Source organism: Eretmochelys imbricata, chromosome 11 (genome assembly GCF_965152235.1).
Source record: "Eretmochelys imbricata isolate rEreImb1 chromosome 11, rEreImb1.hap1, whole genome shotgun sequence".
In the NCBI taxonomy this organism is placed as follows: domain Eukaryota; kingdom Metazoa; phylum Chordata; order Testudines; family Cheloniidae; genus Eretmochelys; species Eretmochelys imbricata.
In genome coordinates this window covers 70,763,369-70,783,296 of record NC_135582.1, presented here as the reverse complement: position 1 = coordinate 70,783,296, position 19,928 = coordinate 70,763,369, and the positions used below count along the sequence as shown (strand labels likewise).

The 19,928-nt window shown below is 40.8% G+C and overlaps 1 protein-coding gene across 1 annotated transcript in view; it reads right to left on the bottom strand.

The window, feature by feature from the left end:
• DRC11 (dynein regulatory complex subunit 11) overlaps positions 1-19,928 on the bottom strand; it is a 147,483-nt gene that overhangs the window by 805 nt on the left and 126,750 nt on the right. Inside the window, exons 16-18 of the mRNA XM_077829482.1 lie at positions 10,917-11,003; positions 6,643-6,820; positions 2,803-3,041 (exon numbers count right to left, since the gene is read on the bottom strand). Coding sequence (XP_077685608.1) covers positions 2,803-3,041; positions 6,643-6,820; positions 10,917-11,003 — 504 coding nt within the window. The remainder of the gene's footprint in view (positions 1-2,802; positions 3,042-6,642; positions 6,821-10,916; positions 11,004-19,928) is intronic.

Below are 19,928 nucleotides of genomic sequence, written 5' to 3'. Positions count from 1 at the left end.
TCAAGATGTGACTAGATATTGGTGTGCATGATGAAAAACCTATTCACTATGTTCATCTCTTTTGTTATGCCAGGAATGAATTTGGCTTTTTCCCTCTCAGACGCCTAAGGACCGGTACCCTGGTGTCTTGACTTCTGCCTCTCACCTCAGAACCCTACTTAGGCCAGCTCCCATCTCTCTCTGCTCCGCTCCATCCACACTTACACCTACACTATCTCCATTCACAATGATGTTGACTCTGTTGGGGCTTGTAGTGTCTTGTGGATTAAATGCTTTAAACAGGTAAACAAAATGCATTAGTAGCAAAATGGCCAACCAGTTGCGGAACAGCTATAATAATGTGACCCGCAATCTAACTCTTCTGATTTAGCTGAATACCTACTCTTCAAACCTCTCTATCTTACCCCCTCTTCTAACTCTGTATTATACAAAATCTCACCCAAACTTAGGTGGGTTTGAATAATTAGGCTGTACTGTACTTGGGTCGGGGATGAGGAGGGGAAGGGGCTAGTGATGGTGCACATGCATTGTGAGCTAGGTACAAACTTTTGAGGCGTTGCACCTTGAAACCATAGGGCTGTTGGACTTCTCTGAAGAAATTCTGCTTGGTGATGGAACTCTTAGGAACACAATATTAAGGACTAACTAAACAATGTGGCAGCACGTGGTAAATGTGAGGGAATATTGAGACCTACTCCAACCCCCTCTCCGTATTGCCAGCAAAGGGTTTGCCTTATGTGGCAGCGTGGGGTTAATGATTTACAATGTCATAGAATCGTAGAAGATTAGGGTTGGAAGGGACCTCAGGAGGTCATCTAGTCCAACCCCCTGCTCAAAGCAGGACCAACACCAACTTTTGTTGGTGTCATCTATTGTTTCCTTTTCCTTACTTTTGTATATTCAGTTTAATTAAATAATTAACCTGTTTACTGGCATGTCCCCATAATAGTTTCTTCACAGATTCTGCAATGAGTGGAACTGCTCCAAGATATTACTGAAGCCAACCTCTTAGCAAGAATCAAAACCAGATTAGATTTTCTCTAATGAATAATAAGATACACAGGTTTCTGTTTATAAGAGATTTGAACCCTGAAATTTCAGGGCATAAGTCAACAAATGACTTCGTTGAGTTAAGAAAAAACTTTCCCTGGGGGCATGCTGATCTATAATTTTCTTGCACCTTTCTCTGAAGTATCTTGTACTGACTACTGTCAGGGAGAGGATGCTGGACCATTGGTTGATCCAATAAGGCGATCTGTTTGTTTCTATTTAACTATTTTGTATCAAATAGGTGCAGTAAGTAGGTCACTTTTTAAATGGGTGTATATAACTGAATTTAAGAAATCCTATTATCGCCATTTTCCATTATTTATATTCATTTTGGGAACAGTGGCAGAATATAACCACATGTCAAATGGGGAGATTCATGTTCGGAGGGAATAGAAATCAAAGATTCATCAGTGTACTAATCCTCACTTTGAATACTGGTTTAAGTTTTAGTCACATCACTTCAAAAAGGACAAAGCAATACAAAAGGTCCAGCAAAGAGCAATGAAAATGATTAGAGGCTCAGGGTATAGTCACTTCCATGTGAGGAGAGATTAAAAGACTTGAATTAATTAATGTGAAAAAGAAAGCTAAGAGTGATCTCTGAATGTTACAGTGAAGGCCATTTTGGCAATCATTTCCCCAGTGCCATGACACAAGAACAGGGGCTACAGTACGTGACATATAAAGGAAACAGATTTAAAACAGGTAAAAGGAAATACATTTTAAAGAAGGATATATTTAATGCAAAGAAATCATTGCCACGGGATATTGAGGGAAATATTTGAGCTAGATTCAAAATTATTTGATTGCTGTCAGCATACTTTGGGCTGTGCAGTTATGTTTATAGGAATAACATTTGCTGTTTCACTAGCTCAATTAAAAAGTAACAACAAATACCAGGCCTCACATTTCAGGGCATAAGTGGATTGCTACTTGGAGTTGGGAATGAATGTTTCCTGCTATGGTACAACACTGATCACACCTCGAGGCAAGATACTGGACAGATAGTAAGGGTGAGCAAAAAGACTAAAATGCCAAATTCAAGTATTCAAGTACTGACCATATTCATAGAGTCAAATGTTTCTGAACAGAAATTGGAGACTGTTCAACTGACTCGGGGAGTGTGTGCACCAAAATGAGATTAGAAGTTAGAGAGAGAGATGTAAATGTCTCATGAGAGCAATCCAGCCAATCAGTGGCTTGGTTTAGACTCAGGTGATTGGTGATCAGTGTAGTTAGAGTCATTTTTATGTGTTGAAGTTGCTGGAAATTCCATACTGCTCGTTGCTGGAGAAGTAAAGAAAGAAAACCAGAGTGCAGCACTGATAGCTGTTAAAAGTTTCCCCTTCCAGCCTACATAGTATTTTATTGTGTGTACATAGGATAAGTGAGAGGCAGAGAGGGGCACTTACACGCTGCTATTGGCTGCAGTGTAAGGGCGCAGTCTGGAACGGTGCAAGGTACTCTCAACATCCATTGACTTCACCTTTGCTCAATACATGGTAGGACTGAGCCTCTTGTACAGTGGAGGGGACAGCATGAGCAATTAGTAGACACAATAGACCTAACCCAGTGAGACACTCGGCACCAATCCCATTCAGGTGCAGATGCCTTCTAAAAGATGCAGCTTACTACAGCTAGTCTGTAGCAGGTCATGTTTTGGTTGTAGTTAGAGGACACACATGTGGGAGATGCCTGAGAACACTGAAAGGGAGAGTGAAAGTACATTGTTTACATAGATGTTAATTTCACCTGATAGGTTTCTTCTTCCTCTTTGTACACTGGGTCCTGCCTGGCCAGGGAACTCAGGAACTCAGCAGCTGTCAGCGGCTTGCTAGTCATCTGCCTGAGGCGTCGTTCACTGAGGACAGTTTGCACTGCACAAACGATGTGTCCCTGGGTGAAACCATCGGAAACCTTTGCTAGGCAACTTATGTTCAAAGATTTGGTGACAGCCCCTCCATTCTGCAGGATGATGTGTTTCCATAAGACTGTTTATCACCAACAGAAGAGGGAAGAGAAACCCGAAAACATGTATTAAGGAGACGGAAAAGCAATCTGAGTGACTTGGCTAATTCATTTGAACCTAAAGTTCTTTCTGAGAAGGAAAATGAAAATATAGGACACCAGTACAATCAGCAAACCAAAAAGATTTGATTTTATATATATATAGATATTTACATTTGCACCCTGTACATATGGGGGAAATACACAATTAAACTAAGCATATTTTAATCTACTCTGTATATATCCATGTGTGTCTGTATATATGCATACACGTAATTTGGCCAGATTTTTAAACCAGGGTGCCTAAAGTTAGGCACTTACATCCATGGCATGATTTTAATAGGTGCTGAGCAGGCAGCTTCCACCACAGTCAATGAGAGGTACAAGGGCTCACTACTATGTTTTAGGTGTCTAAGACCCTGATCCTCCAAAGACTTGGGCACACGTTTAAAATGATAGGTGTATGTCTTTGCAGGTGTAGGGCTATGTCTGCAAATACTACGGTGCATTAATCTCATGCCTTTGTCTTTTAGCTTGCAAACTCTGGAGGACAAGGACCACATTTTTAGAAAGTGCCTAGTGCTTTGTGGGTGCCACAAAAAAATCTTAATAAATAAGACTAACATCCTTCACCCTTTGTATGGGAACACATAGATCCCAAAGTCATGCTGATTACAATCTTTATACTACCACAGATTCCACAGATTCTTAAACATGTCTCCCTAGAAAGTCTTTTTAAAAGTATTTTCTTTGTCTGAAAAGTAAAACAAGTGAAAATAGTGACTTAGACAAATTGCATATAGAGGATTGAAATTGTAGTAGTGTAGCATGGCAGTGCAGTTTGTGCCACGTGAGTGATCTGTGTCTGAAGACACAGTATATGGCATAATAATATGCATGGGGAGAGTTACAATTATGAGACTGTTGCAGCATCTAGTAATAGTCTTTGTGTAAGAGAAAAACTGCTTCACCTTTCCTTCTACTGTAATGTAGATATTATGGACTTTTACTCATAACCACTGACTTCGTTTTTCATTCTAGAAAACAGTGTTCTTCAACTTGATTTATACCTAGTCTCAATAACTATTGGCTGAATCACTGATTCATAATAGGGAAATTGATACATGCAGCGGTGAACATTTATTTTGTGTTTCCCTGTGTTGTGCAGTTAGCTTCCACTGCAGTCGAGGATCGTGGATAAGAAGAGAAACTGATGCACATCATGACTAATATCAGATCTCCAGATGCAATGACTGCCATTGTGTGTTTGCTGTACCCATACTGGGTATAAATGAAAGATCTTGTGCTGTAGAAAAGTAGAAGGGTTACAGGCTACGTGTGCAATGTGGGCAGCTGTAATTATCAATGTCTGGTGTTTTAAGGCTGTTAGAAATCAGCTATAAAAATTCGATTTGAGTCTCAAACTGGGGGACTGGCCATGATAGGTGCTGAGTTCCTCATGTGAAGGAGTTAATGGGGAGTTAAGGGTGCTTGGCACCAAGAAAGTGCTCTAGCATGTTGCAAGATTTTCTACAGTTTGTCAGTCTGATCTCAAGAATAAACTTACTGTTTGGTGAAAATGTGTGTGATGATTTTAAAGGGGCAGTGTCAAATAATTAAGGCCCAAATTTTATGCACCTTAAAATTTAGACAGTGGTGACTTTTCTTTGCATGCTCAGATTAAGGATTTAATCCCTTTTGGTTGTAACTCTCCTTTGGATTCTAAATTAATGATGAGTAAAACCCATAAAATGGCGGTTAAGCCCCCAGCGGCTGATCTGAACTATTCAAACTCACTTTCTTCCATTTCCCTTCTCCACATCCTAGTCACGTCTCACTCCCCTAATTTAAGAAGAGCCTTATCTGTTATTAACTTGTCAGGGCTGCAGCATGCATGTCCTACTGTTGTTGTACAGTCTGGTTCTGTCTAGAGGCTAGTGTTCTATCTGTACTATGGAAATGATGGCATGTGGGACAGAGTTGCAACAGAGTAGCCCTTAACACAGTTAAAAATTTGCTGTTTCTTGCAGCAAACTGCAGTGAGCAAGCTCCTGAATGATGGTACAATGCTGGACTTCCCAGAGCTGTAGTATGAGTTGGTAATATGGTGAATGTATGATGCAATCCTGTGTACTTTGCTTGGGGCACAATCATGTTGTAAATAAGTGCCCCAAAATGACTAATTGTGGTACAGCTGGGACTTAAGTGGTTTGTTTTAATTCTGTTTTAATTCTGCCTGGGACTTCAACCACAAGTGATAAAATAGTATGAAGAAAGTCTGTTGTTTTAGCAATTGTGAGCAGCTGAGGTGCTTATGCTAACAGCCCCTGGCTCAGATAGGAGGGGATTGGTGGCAGGATATCCTCAGTGAGGAGTTTGATGAAAGATCCTTAATTTTAGACCTCTAGTTCACCACAGCACCTCATTCCAGACTTTTTCAGGAATGCGAAGGGGAACTGATTGGCCTATTAAGTTCCCTGGGGTCTGTAATTCAACCCAAATTGACCTAAATTAACTTAAATAGCCTTCGCAGTTTTGAAAGTCACTAAGTCTGGGCTCTTCTGAACCATGGGGAAGTGATTTCAAAAGATGAAAACACATAATTGAGAATGCTCTGCTACCAGTCCGTTCCCAGTTCGATCAGGCACCTATCGACTTACGTGGCTCAGCTGCTCACAGCTGTGCCAAGATATCAAAGGAAGAGAGATGATCTTACCAATAGCTAGTGGGACTCAGGAGTGAATGATGGGGAGCAGATTGCTGTGGAGTTGGGCAAGTCTTTTAAAATGTCTTAAAAATGTCAGTTTGATTCTGGTTTGTGGTTTTAAACTGTGTGAGTGCCCACAGAATTGATAGCCACAATGTATGGCAATGAATAGGTAAATAACAAGCAACTTTAAGATTTCAAGGAACCAAAACTCCAGGAAATTAACTGTTAAAGATAATACTTTGTTTTGGGTGTCTGTGTGGCAACGGGAAGAGCTGGGGTGCAGAGAAGTTTGAGATGACTGGAGGGCTTAAATCTTAATTGTGACTTTTCTGGCATCTGCCAAGTTTGCCTTGGAATCTTAAACTTGATCTATAAACCTAACAAAGGATTTTTGATAGTGATAAAACACAATATTCCAAAAATGAAACAGTTTATGAATAAAACCTAAATTATGTTCTTTAAAATGTGGAACCCAGTTAGAAATAATAGCTGTTCAGACTCTACTTTCTGTAAAAAGTTGGGTTAAAAATCAAAATGAGCACCCAGATGGGTTCTGGTCATTTATAGAGCCAGAAATAATAGTCCAAGTCCAGATTCAATGTATCTCAACCCTAAATACATAACGTGAAGTACAGCCACAGGAGAATAAAACTTTTTTCTTCATTTTATGAGACTGATTTTGTTTTAACTTGTCTTATACCATAACATTAACTGAAAATTTCAGGTGCCTAGGTGCACACAGTGTGTGAGTTCAGGTTAAATTGTGTTTTGACAAAAGCCAGATAAAGGGATCCCTCCTGTGGCATGTTCTTTTTTTAGCATGTTTTCATATAAACAGCTGATCTCGTTCTGCCATGATGATTTAATATACTTGCCAAATCTTGAAGCATAGTCTGGCCTGGGAATCAAAATGATTTTTTTGTAAACTTTGCAGAAAGGTCGGAGGTCAGCATCAAAGGGACGTTTGGTAGTCCCCACAACCAGGACTCTGTCCTCTGCTTTCAAACTCTTCAGGATTTTGAGGAGATTCTTTTTCAGACGTTTAGGTTCCATCTTCAGGAGCAGATATATATATGGAAAAAAGTGAAATGTTAGCACCCATCCTTTAGAGTTAGGCAGGTGAAATAACTCCTAAAATAACACCTTCTGAATGCTCTATATAAAGCTTTATGGCTCTCTGTTGTCAGAGGTACACTTACATTTACACTTAGTGTAAAGAGAAGAGATACTCAGCATAAGTGGGACTAAGTTAAGCTTTTGCCTTCTGGGTCAAGTCTGCCTATTGCAGGTTGAGTCAGCACTTAATTTCTATTACGAATTCGTGATTTCTTTTTTGAATTCCTGTGTTTCCCTGTTTCATCTGAAGGCACTGACTAATGCAAAAGAATGAAGGAGGAAGATAGCTTCTTTTTTTTTTTTTTTTCTTTTTAAATCCCTTAATATCAGCTGGATAATATCAGTGTACTTGGTTAACTTCAATACCAAGAAAACTGCTAGGATTTGTAATGTTTGCTCTTGTATCTTGGAGATCTAGATTTACAAACAAGCAGCTGTGTTTTCAATGAGATAAGTGGGTTTCTCACATTCTGCCATGATTTTTGCTTAGCAAAGCTCCAAGTGCATAAACTTAAACACTTGGCTGTGTAAACTTAGTACTTATTTATTTGCAATAGTTTGCAGTCATATTTCATCATAGATATTATATCACTAGTTAGCAGGGCCCTGCAGAGGTTATATGTTGCTGTGGTCTTATTGTATCTTTAAAATTCAAATAAACTTGATGCATGTAGATAAAAAATAATCAGCTCTGCAAAGCAATGGATTGGGGTAAAAATTTTAAAAGGGCCTAAGTGATTTGAGAGCCTAAGTTCTATTTTCAAAAGACACTTGGAGCCCAATATTTAAAGGTATTTAAGCACCCAAAGGGATTTTCAAAAGCACTTTGGTGCCTAACACCTATTGAGGTCAATGGGAGTTTGGTGCTTAGATACTTTTGACGTTAGTGCCTAAATACCTTTAAAAATATGGCTTCTGGCATTAGGAACCTAAATCTATTGAAAGTCAATGGGTCTTAGGCTCCCAAGTCACTTTTGGGTCTTTTGAACATTTTACTTTGTCTTATTGTTTTTACTGTATGTCAGGCTGCAACATGGGAGACCTTAACTTAGCTCTGGACTCAGCCTTCCATAGTGCAAATATGGAGGAAACTATGTACTCTGAGGTATCTGAGTTTCAAGGATGGACTATATCCTGCACTGTGAATGCCCTTGCCAGGCAAAGTTTTTCATCTGCTTGTACCAGCAGTTGCTGAAAGGAGGGAAGTGCTTATTCTTTGGATTAAAGAGTACAAAGGAGAAGAAATTAGAAATGAAAGAAAACTCTGAACAATCAAGGGGAAGAGGAAATATCATTTTCTTCCAGTTTAGTTAGATAAAATATATATATTCTCTCTTTTTCTAAATCATTCTTAAAAGTCACACTGAGAGTCTAGTTACTAGATTGCCAATTGCTTAATAATATTAGAACTGACGTGTTAGTGGGCAACACAGTTTAGTGGTCTGAAATAAGGACTTCAAACACCAGCCTCCTGAGTGCTTTACCCCAGCTTTGCCACTGGTTAGTGAGGTAGCCTTTGGTGAGAGATTTCACTTCTCTGGCCCTGTTCGTACTAGCCAGAGTATCACTGAAAGCACTTTTTAAAATAAAAGTTTGCGCTACCGGTGAGGACTGGCCACACACAGTTGTGTTAAAAAGGGTGTGTAGCCAGTTCATACTGGCAGCACAACTGCCCAATATTTAGGGAGACATTTGGATTTTTACTTGCCTATTTTATAAGGATGTTGGAAGGAGTCCTTAATGTGAGTAAAGTGTTTTGAAAATGAAAACTGTTATTTGAGAGAATTATCATTATTAAATGGCACTAATTAGGCTCCAAAATTAGCACTGCGCTGAAATAAATGGTACAGGTTAAACTATTGCTGCTGATTAGAGATCCTAGTTTATAGGCCACTAATACCCCTTCTACTGGAAAGGGTATCTTGGCAACAGGAACTGTCAGATAATTAACAAAAATAAAAATTCTCTTCTGCTCTTTCCCCTAGTCTTTGTGCTAAGTCCTAATTCAGCCATTACATTCTGAGCAATCCATTTTTTGGTAGAGGTAGTAGCTTTCTGTATTTCCACAGATCTAGAGTCAGTTACAGTGAGAGCTCATGTTGTCAAGATGTAGGAATCTTGATTTTAAAATCTAAATGACTGTACTAGTGCCAACCTCCCACCCCCCAACGGTGCCTATGTTCGCATCCGCTCCAGTGTGGAGCCTAGAAAGCCATTTTGGCATTAGTGTGTCTATGGCTCCTGTTGTATATTTGAAAATAATATTCGACCATTGTATTGTAGGGATATATCCTGAAAGCTAACAATACTCCCATTCACTTTAAAAGAAAAATGTCTGTAGCAAGAAAGGCCATTGAACAGGGGACCCAGGGTTTCAGCTGTCTTCCAAATCTGGATTGGAGAAAGTGGGGGGTATTGTGAAGGTGCCCCAGGTTTCTGAAGAAAGATAGTGACTATTGCTTGCACCCCCAGCAACTGGGTTACCGTGACAGATTTAATACTTGACTATCTGGCTGTCAATTCTGAAAAGGCAGGAAAGGGCTGACCTCAAAAGAGGAGGGCAATGGAGGCCAGTTTTATAATGGGCCTTCCACAAAATATAAGGTTTTCTATTATCACAATCTAAGCCATTGTGCCAAAATCATTGCCTGGGGAGGTGTACAATTGGCTCTCAGTGACTGTGTATGTATCCAAAGGCAGAATTTAGCTTACCATCTCCAGCTACCTTTCTGCTTTCTGTTACCTATTTTCCTTGATTCCTCTTTCCCTATGCTGCCATTACTGTTGGGGGTTCTCTAATTGAGGCCTGCTCAGACTGCTTGTTAATGCTAATCGGAGGAATACAGACTCCTTTAGCTGGTTCAGAACGTTGGATACAGCTTGTGCTATTTGTGTAACAGTGAGACTAGAGACAAGTGAGCTCAGCCATGGAGCCCATCTATTTTCATCAAGGAAATATGTGAATTTCTACTAAATGTGAACCGATCGGAGTGCAATTTATACGACTGTCCCTAGCATTGCATTTTGGAAGTTATATCAGAGCGAAATTCTGTCCTCAGATGCACACAGACTGCTGCTAATGAAGCCAGTAGACAAAAGCTATGAACACTTAAGGCAATATTTGTCCCACAATCTTCGTTACAATAGCAGTTGCAACCAAGATTTGAGAATTAGGGAATTATTTGCTTTCAGTATGGTACGTCAGCCACCAGAGGGCATCAATCACCACATACATAAGTCATAAAATAAGTACTCTAAACAGCTTGTGAAATGACAGGCTAATTCAAGACACTATGTCGTCAGTATCTTAAAAATATTGCATTTGTGTCCGGACAAAAAATACAAACTGCCTTATAAAAAAAAATTAAAAATGGTTCAGTCTGACATAGAATCAAAAGAATCAATTGTGGCTAAAGTCCTGAAAGCTTTGTGAATTGAATGAGTATGTCCCATGTGACCCTGTTTGCTGTTGTACAAGTTGCTTTATAGGAAATGCAGTGTGTTTCTGCATGTTTTTACTGTTCTTTACTAGTGGGAAATTGCTGGTTATGGGAAGGAAAGAAAATAATTAAAACAGGAATTCCAGGAGGTAAATAAAAACCTTTACGTTACTTAACTGTTTGACCTATACTCTTGGTTTTTACAGTGCAGATTTGTCCTTGTTCCTTTATTATTGATAAATAAAGCTGAATAATTTAAGCTCGTCTTCAGTCTTAGTTTCTTCCCTTGTATTTTTTAGGTCTTCCATTTTTCTTTCATTGTTATTTCTCTTGCTGTGCCATCAGCACTCATGAGCACTGGGCAAATTACTTTTAAATAAGGCCAGTTTAGGTGATTTCTTCAAGAACTTGTGAGAGGTCATGAGACTTTCTTTTAAAAAGTGAAAGTGAGGCAAGCTATTATACAGTGAGCATTGGCAGGTCTGGTCGTAGTGGTACATGTTAAGCTGGGAAATGCCCCTGTTTCTTTGGGTCAGGTCTACTACGGTATGTGAAATTATTACAGGTTTAGAAATCAAACAGGAGCCCTTCACCTCTTTTTCAGATTTCGGCACTCTTTTGTAGAATGTTTTTTCTGTGTCTCCGATCCAGATGACTGAAGGCTGTAGCTGCTTAGCCACCTAGGAGAAATGAGAGGAAATATATGAAGTTAATTAAAATGGCTAAAATTTCAAACCTGCCCTGCCTGCGTTTACTATTATAGTGGCTATATCTCACCAAATCAATTCCCTGCCATTTGCAGGAGCCTTGGACATTGGTGCACCTTGGTCCCTCCTAGTCTCTGCCTGTGGCACACAGTAGTTTAGTCTCCCAAGGGCGGTACTGCTTTTGTCTAATCCAGGGATAACTGGTGGGGTAGAGTGGCCTGTGATGTGCAGGAGGTCAGAAAAGATGATCTTTAGTCATAGATGAACTCTGACTCTACATCCACGTTTAGGGATCAAAGAAGACTGTTTTCTTCCCCCAGAAGTGCTGAGTGCTTGTAGCTGCCATTGGCTTTATTGCTGAGCACTTTTTGGCAAATCATGCCTCTTTTATTTAGGAATCTAACGTAATGTACTGAGATGTGGCTTGAAAATTTTGGCCCATATGTTTATCTCACAGTAATTGCTACAATCTCCTGGTTTAAATTCGATACCAAACTCCTAGTACATTGTTGTGACATGCTATATATTTTATTTGTGCAACAAGAGGTCTGTACTGCAGCGTTACATGATGTAGTTAAGCAAAATAGGCTGATGTGAAATGTCAGCATTCAGAAGGCATTGCACAATTAGCAGCTTAGCTAAGAACTAAGACAATATATTAAGATTTGGTGCACATATTAATGTGCTTTCTACATCAAAACTTAGATGGACTATACCTCTGGCTCACAGCAGGATGGCAGCAATGCAGCAGGCTTTTTCACAACTGCACTTCCTATTGCTATAGTAACCCTAGTGGTTTAGGAATTCTGCTGCCAAGTATTAATCACATTGCAGTTGTTGCTGTCCGAGCTCTGTTAGATTGCTCTGTGACGGAAGTGCTGGCTGTAAATTGTAACTAGGATTAGTTTTTCTGCCATGCTCTTAGAATCATAGAATCATAGAATATCAGGGTTGGAAGGGACCTCAGGAGGTCATCTAGTCCAACCCCCTGCTCAAAGCAGGACCAATCCCCAATTAAATCATCCCAGCCAGGGCTTTGTCAAGCCTGACCTTAAAAACTTCTAAGGAAGGAGATTCTACCACCTCCCTAGGTAACGCATTCCAGTGTTTCACCACCCTCCTAGTGAAAAAGTTTTTCCTAATATCCAACCTCAACCTCCCCCACTGCAACTTGAGACCATTACTCCTTGTTCTGTCCTCTTCTACCACTGAGAATAGTCTAGAACCATCCTCTCTGGAACCACCTCTCAGGTAGTTGAAAGCAGCTATCAAATCCCCCCTCATTCTTCTCTTCTGCAGACTAAACAATCCCAGTTCCCTCAGCCTCTCCTCATAAGTCATGTGTTCCAGGCCCCTAATCACTTTTGTTGCCCTTCGCTGGACTCTCTCCAATTTATCCACATCCTTCTTGTAGTGTGGGGCCCAAAACTGGACACAGTACTCCAGATGAGGCCTCACCAATGTCGAATAGAGGGGGACGATCACGTCCCTCGATCTGCTCGCTATGCCCTTACTTATACATCCCAAAATGCCATTGGCCTTCTTGGCAACAAGGGCACACTGCTGACTCATATCCAGCTTCTCGTTCACTCTCACCCCTAGGTCCTTTTCCGCAGAACTGCTGCCTAGCCATTCGGTCCCTAGTCTGTAGCTGTGCATTGGGTTCTTCCGTCCTAAGTGCAGGACCCTGCACTTATCCTTATTGAACCTCATCAGATTTCTTTTGGCCCAATCCTCCAATTTGTCTAGGTCCCTCTGTATCCTATCCCTCCCCTCCAGCGTATCTACCACTCCTCCCAGTTTAGTATCATCCGCAAATTTGCTGAGAGTGCAATCCACACCATCCTCCAGATCATGTTCCATTCCACTTCTTCAGGTGAAGCTGTTGCGACTGAAAAGGGGGATGTAAATATCAGAAGCTTGTACGCATCGTGCTAATGTATGATTAATGACCATTCCAGGATTTACAGCCCATGTACACTCACTTGGGATGTGGGAGACCCACGTTCAAGTCCCTTTCCAAAGTAGACAGAGCAGGGATTTGAACGAGGGATTTCCCACATCCCAAGTGATTGCCCTAATGATCAGGCTATCAAGTACGACTTTTTTTTTTTTCCATGTAAAAATTTGAAAGGTCTCATTTTCACTCTGCACTGGAACAAAAACAATTTTCAAAACCTTAAAATTTTTTTTTTCTGATATGGAATTGTTGTTTTCCAGCCAGCCCTAGAAATAAACATTCTTTTGAAAGTACTCTTAGCTTGGGTTTAGCTGCACTAAACAAAAAAAAAACAGTAGAAAGTAGTCATTTTAAGTGGATTTCTAAACGTATGCTTGCCCTTTCTCACTGTTGATGGTTCCAAGAGGAAGTGATGCAATTTTAGACATGCAATACTTCAGTGGAAATAATCCATCAATTCTGGAAAATATCAAGTGGTATCCCTCAGTTTGGTACTTGACTAGAACTGTTTTACCTGAGGAAATGAAAATCTTCACTAATATTGAAAGGCATGAGCTAAAACGTTGAGTTATAATACTGAAGATTTATTTAAAATAAAGAGACTGGATGATAAATGACTATATGTGAACTCTGCCAAAATTGCATGTGTGCAGATAGGCAGATATCTGCATCTCTATTTACCCGTATGTATAATTAGAGAGATGAAGTGTGAAGAGTGATCAAAGAGCATATGGAGTAAATAACCTGGATTAATGGCTAAAGGTATAAAATTATGCAACAATAAGGCCACGTGGTCTTAAATTTCAAATAATCTGGTTTCTACATTTTCACAGTTATATTTTGGGCACCTCGAAACTTTCACACACATTGCTGGGATAAATTTAGAAGGCACTCTTGAAAATTTGGTCTTTATTATTTTGTAGCAGAATGGCAGACTTTTATCTTTATTGTATTGGAGCTGAATGGCAGATTTGGGGATGCAGGGCTCTTCCGCTGAGTCATCTTGTTATCAGGTATTTGAGACCTCCAATGTAACTATTGCTGAGTCATACTAACAGGTAGATTCTGTTAGCTCCAATCAGGGTATAAGAGGAGTTGGGTTCTCTTCCTCAGGAGGCGAGGGAATGAAGGCCTGGGACAGAGGTCATACATTGAAAAACCGTATGTTTGGCCAAGCTTGGGGAAGAAAACTTAGGCTGGAGTCTAAATTGTTAAGTTACCGAGAAAGTCAAAGCTCCTTAAAGGGTTCATACAGTATATGTATATAGTCTATTCAGAGAAGTGCGGGAACGCTGCTTGCTTGCATATATTGCTTGGAGGGTTAGACTAGATGGCCTTTGTGGTCCCTTCTAACCCTATGGTTGTATGATAAAGCACCTTTTATCCAGAGATCCCCAAATCCTCAGCAAGCTCTACACAACTAACAAACCTTTTGTCATCTAGCACTTTATGGTCCCCTCAGGGCTAGCTTGTGCTCCAAAGCACAGAGGGAGCTCATGGACTGCTCTTTCCATACACCCTTGAGTATAAAGCCAGGGAGACCACAGTGAATGGGAGTTTGCGGAGGGATTGTGCTTTCCCTGGGGTGGAGGGTTACCTCCCGGTCCCCTACTCAGGACTGGGGCTAATTGCTACAATTTAGTCTTCTATTACTTTAGTCTAATTATAGGATATGCACATACACATCAGCCCACCCTACAGATTAGATTTTGTTGCCTGATATACAAGGGGTTTTCCATACTTCTTTCATTTAGGGGTCTGTGCTGCTATTGCTATATTTATGTGTCTCCCATTAGTTGTTCAATCACATGCTGCAATGGGTCACTTCTCCCTTAATACTTACACTAATTGCTAACATTAATGCGAAGAGGAACTGCATGTGAACATTGAAGGGGGACTAGTTCCTTATGGATGTTTTTGCTTTCCAAGGTAAATCAGTTGTACTAAGCTGATAGTTCAGTCTTTCTGATGCCCAGGGAAAAGTTACGGGGAAAACATGTTCCATACCTGTTACCCGACATAGTGGATTATGCTCTGCAGTTCATGTGGAGAACAAGGGTGGGGATTTCCAAGAGCACCAGGCCGTGGTATAACTCTGTTTCCTTTGAAGTCAATAATGAACTCCAATTTACATCAATGGGAACAGGGTTAGGCTAATGCCAAGTTCTTCTGAACATCCCTTGCTAAACATGGTATGTTGTGTATGGACACACTCACTTAAGTTGTACACAACATCCTGTTCTTTTGCGGGTATTCTCTGGGATCCCACTATGGCCTTTTCCTCTAGCAAAGAAGGCTGCCTCCGAATCCCCATCTCCTCAATATTGTTTCAGCAATGGGGTTGTTAGAGAGGTCTGAGGCACTTGTCTTCCTTCCTCAGATGGCTCCAATGCTTAATTTGGGACCTGTACCTGTTACAGCACTTTGCACTGCTAACTAGGCTATGGGTCCACTTTTATTCTAAATAACATTTACCCTTTTTATTTCTTTTGGCACCCCTGTTCCTCTTTTCTTTGCTATATTTCCCCATGGTTGAAGCTAACTGAAAACAAGGTAGAGAGTGAACCTAGTTTCTACTAGCTCTTGAATAAAGCAGATACTTCAATGATCTCTGCTTTCTAATTCACAGCAATGAACTGTGAAAGAACAGAGGAGCATAGCATGGAGCAGCAGAATTCCACATATATGCTAATATGACATGATCCAACACACTGCTTTTGTCCTAATTAAAAAAAAAAATCAGACACCCATAATCCATTGGTATCTAATTTAAATTGTTGGCAGATACAGAGCAGACTGTATGTTCCCCTGAAAGTGCTTTATTTGAATTATCCATGGGTAGTTTGAATCCATGGATAATTAAATGCACTGTACATAATTAATTTATAATTGAAATTTTATTAGCAGTGCTGCATTCAACAATTTGTTGAAGTCACCAGCAGATGGCTCCTTAACCCTTCTAATACTGCATTAAGTTAGCAACATTTGATAAAAATTGATCTTCACTGTAGTTTCAGCTACTAATCTGATGTACATTTATGACAAAAATGTTCTTTTGCTGTAACTCTTGCTCCTTCTGTCCATCTCCATTAATCAAAAATGCATACAATCTGCATGTGCTGATCTGACTTTGTGTTTTTCATGGCAAATTCTCTTGCATGTGCCCAATCAGGACTAGATTACCCTGCATTTCTGAATTAAAGCAGAACAGAAAGTAACTACTAAGTGGATTTTGTTAGGTATAATGGGTGATAACCACCGTGGTTCTGCCGCTCCATGGTTATGTTGTCAACATTTTGTCTTAGAGCTATTATTTCAGTTACTCTCCAGACTGCTTTGGTTCATGTTTGGAAGGAACAATATAACTGCAACTGTAAGAAACTTAAGCTAAAATTTTCAAACTTGGGTGCCAATAAGCACTTAATGCCACACATGGGCACCCAAATAAACTGCCTGATTTTCAGAGTTGCTGAGTATCTATAGCTCCTCCAAGCTCAAAGATTCCAGCCTTAATTTAAAATGAGAAAATAAAGTTAAGTTTCTGCAGAAATTGACGGTTCAATGAAAATCAGCTCAGTCCAGCCCCTGATCACTGTATTTTCTACAGTTGCTATATTGATAGCACAAGCCTAGATAAAGCACTTGTGAGATCAAACTGATGAAAATCATAAATAAATATTTGGTCCAAATGTGTGAGGTTGACTAGAACAAGTAACAAGTAGAACAAGATGTCAGTAAGAATGTGGAAAACATAAAATTGAGTTCCTTTAACAGATATTGGTTTTACAGATAATATATTTTGGCTTGCTGTAGAGACAGTATGATAATAAAATCCTCTAACAGATTGACTTTTATTACATTTTAACTTTAGGAGATAAAACAAGATAAATCTGCTCCCTTCCTTTGAAATGATATTATACATTTATTTCATTGGATATTTGGCAATAATCATCCTTTCATGAATATAACCTTCTCACAGGTTTTCCTTTTAGGCAGGCTTCATTGCACCATGCATAAGAGAGTACACCTTCTGACTGTTAGAATAGAAGTCTGATCAGTATTTCAATCAGAGTAGGGAAATATTTCACAGCAGCAAAATGTTTAACAAAATTTGCTTTTTACCAACATTTTAGGGTAACTTCTTATTGATCTTTTTCCGATTTCAGACAGACACAACACAAATGTTCTGAAAGGACTGATTTATCTTTGCCTTCGGCTTTGGTAAATTTCATAACCAATATCCTTGTTACTCAATCTTCCAACACTGATGCTGTTTGAAATAGAATGCAGTATGTTTCAACAGAAGGAGCACTATTGTGTCCACTCTTCAGTCTGTCTGGCTTTGTGTCTGAGCTAAATTGCTTGTGTGCACACACATACAGCCTGTATTTCCTCCTGGCCACTTTTCCAACCCTTTAGTCTGATCAGTACTGTACCAGTAGCCCTTTCTCATCAGTGGCTCCTTGTATGATGCCTTTTCCGTGTCCTGCTGCCCTGGGAAAGATGTTAGGTGAGGTGTGTCTGTACTTGTGATTAATCTGATTGCTGCCCTCTTCAGTGTTGTTGCCTTGCCAGTTATATTTTTTGCCTCAGAGTTGTGGCTTACAAACTACCTACATTTTTATACCTCCATGCCTGAGAGAGTTATGTCTTATAGCTTTTTCCCTTGTTCTTCTCTGGATTTGTTGCTACCATTTCTAGGCGGCCTCCACTAACCTTTTATTTTGTCAGATAAATCAGACTCTTATTTCTCCCACGGAAAACTTTGTATAAGGTACAGTTTGCTGAAGCGCTGCTCATGTATTTAAACAGCATCAGTAGAAACAACTGAGGCCCAGCTCAGCTGGCATAAACGGGCAGAGTTCCACTGACATAAGTCAGGCACAATGTATGGAAAATGGTTATATGCAAAATACTCCCCATGTATGTTGGTTTCTATGTGAAGCAGTTGCACCAGAACCGGTGGTGGTGGGGGGCAGTGGGACATGGCATGTCCACTTTTTGCTGGGGCAGACCCCGGCCCCTTTCCATCCTCTTCCCCCTGAGGCCCCAGCCAGGCCAGCGTGGAGCCCGGCTGGGGAGGGGAATATGGGCAGTTGTGGGAGCCGCACATGCGGATCCTCCACCTGCCCCGTGGTGCGGGGGGGCTGAGAGTAATCCCCAGCCCATGTCCCCACCCCCGGCCTCCCCGCTCGGCCCAGGGCAGGTGGCAGGTCTGCGACTCCACACCGGCTCACCACAGCTGCCCAGGCGGCTCTATCCCCGACCCGGCTCCAGCTGCGGGGGAGGGCCTCAAAGCCGCAGCCCAGTCATGGTAAGAGCTGCGGGGGCAGCTGTGGATCCTCCACCTGCCCTGGGAAGGCAGTCTGGGGGGCGGAGACATGGGCTGGGGGTTGCTTTCGGCGGGTGCCCCACACCATGGGCAGGTGGAGGGTCCCCTGCGGTTCCCCCACAGCTGCCCGTGCAGCTCTTACCATGGCTGGGCTGCAGCTCTGAGCCCTCCCCAGCTGGAGCCGGGTCGGGGAGAGCCGCGTGGGCAGCTGTGGGGAGCCTGGTTTCCTCCATCTGCCCTTGGTGGGGGGGCCCAGGGGGCTGCTTTTGGCCCCCCCACCCCGGAGGTGGGGAAGATGGGCTCCCCAGCCCCTCTCCAGCTTCCAGCTTGACTGGGGGCGGGATCTCCAGGGGAACAGGAAGGGTGCGGGTTTGCCCTTGGGGGAAGGAGTGGGGCCTCAGGGGTGCGGAACCCCTGGTTCCCCACTTTTGAGAAGGATCCGGCACCCTTGACTTGAAGAATCAGATTCATTTCAGGCACTACTGGGACGCCGTTTAATATCAGATGGAGACCCTTCCTCTATACTCTGAAACAGATCATTGTGCTATAGGACTTCTCTGTGAGAACACACGTGCTTATTTTTTGACACTCACAGCTTCCTTCAGTAATTGTGCTGTTAAATATTAATCACTCATATGTTTTTCTGGAAAGACAGAGTGAAATTTCAGTGTTTTTCCACTAAGGTAAATAGGTCATTTCCTCTAAATTACATTAAAAGTGACAGTTTTTAATACCTTGAGTCCCTTTTTTGTCAGAGCTGGTTTGTATCTTGCAACAGAGCCCTCCAAAAATAATTATATGAAAAAAGATTTGGATTTTTGCATCTGAAACAAATTAAAGTCTCATTTTTTTTCCAACGTTGTTCTCTTGTCTAAGATGTCTCCTGTGAAATAACTGCCATCAGTTCAATTATGGATAGAAAGTTTCCTAATGGTCATTTAATACTCTCTAGAGTTTAATTTAGTTACCAAAACTCTTTTTTGTTTGTTGAAGTGATTGGTAATCAAGAGTTCTAGGTTACTTCACCTTCATCATAAGGCGTCATAAATATATATTTAGTAAATCTCATGGTTTAGGAATGGTTACATAGATCATATAATAACATGAGAAATAACTATTGCAATGTTTCCTGTAATTTACTTACAATTATAAGTACACAATCTTTATTTTGTTTGGCTAACTATAAATAAGTATCTTTGGCAATACAAATGCCTTCTATGCCAGTCTGACTAGGGCAACAGTTGCTGTTGCATGCAAAATTTATAATTGAAACTATCTGTTATTGAGACCTGTGAATCTACACACAAAGAAAAATGTAACGAGGTGAACTATTATGTGTCAGACAGTGAGATTCAGAGAGCTGTGAATATAAATACCACATGTACGCTGCCATATACTGAAATCTTTTATGTCAAGAATTATACTGTGAATATACTCTTGCAGTGATCAGATACATTACCTGTGCATATACGTGCAGTGATCAGATATTAGTCTACCATGGAGAGAGGAAGAAACCTTTGGTAGGAACAAATAAGCTTCCCTCCTCATGCATTGTGAATGTGTGTGGAGAACAGAGGGAGTTTGCCCGGGAGTTCGGTTGGAGGGA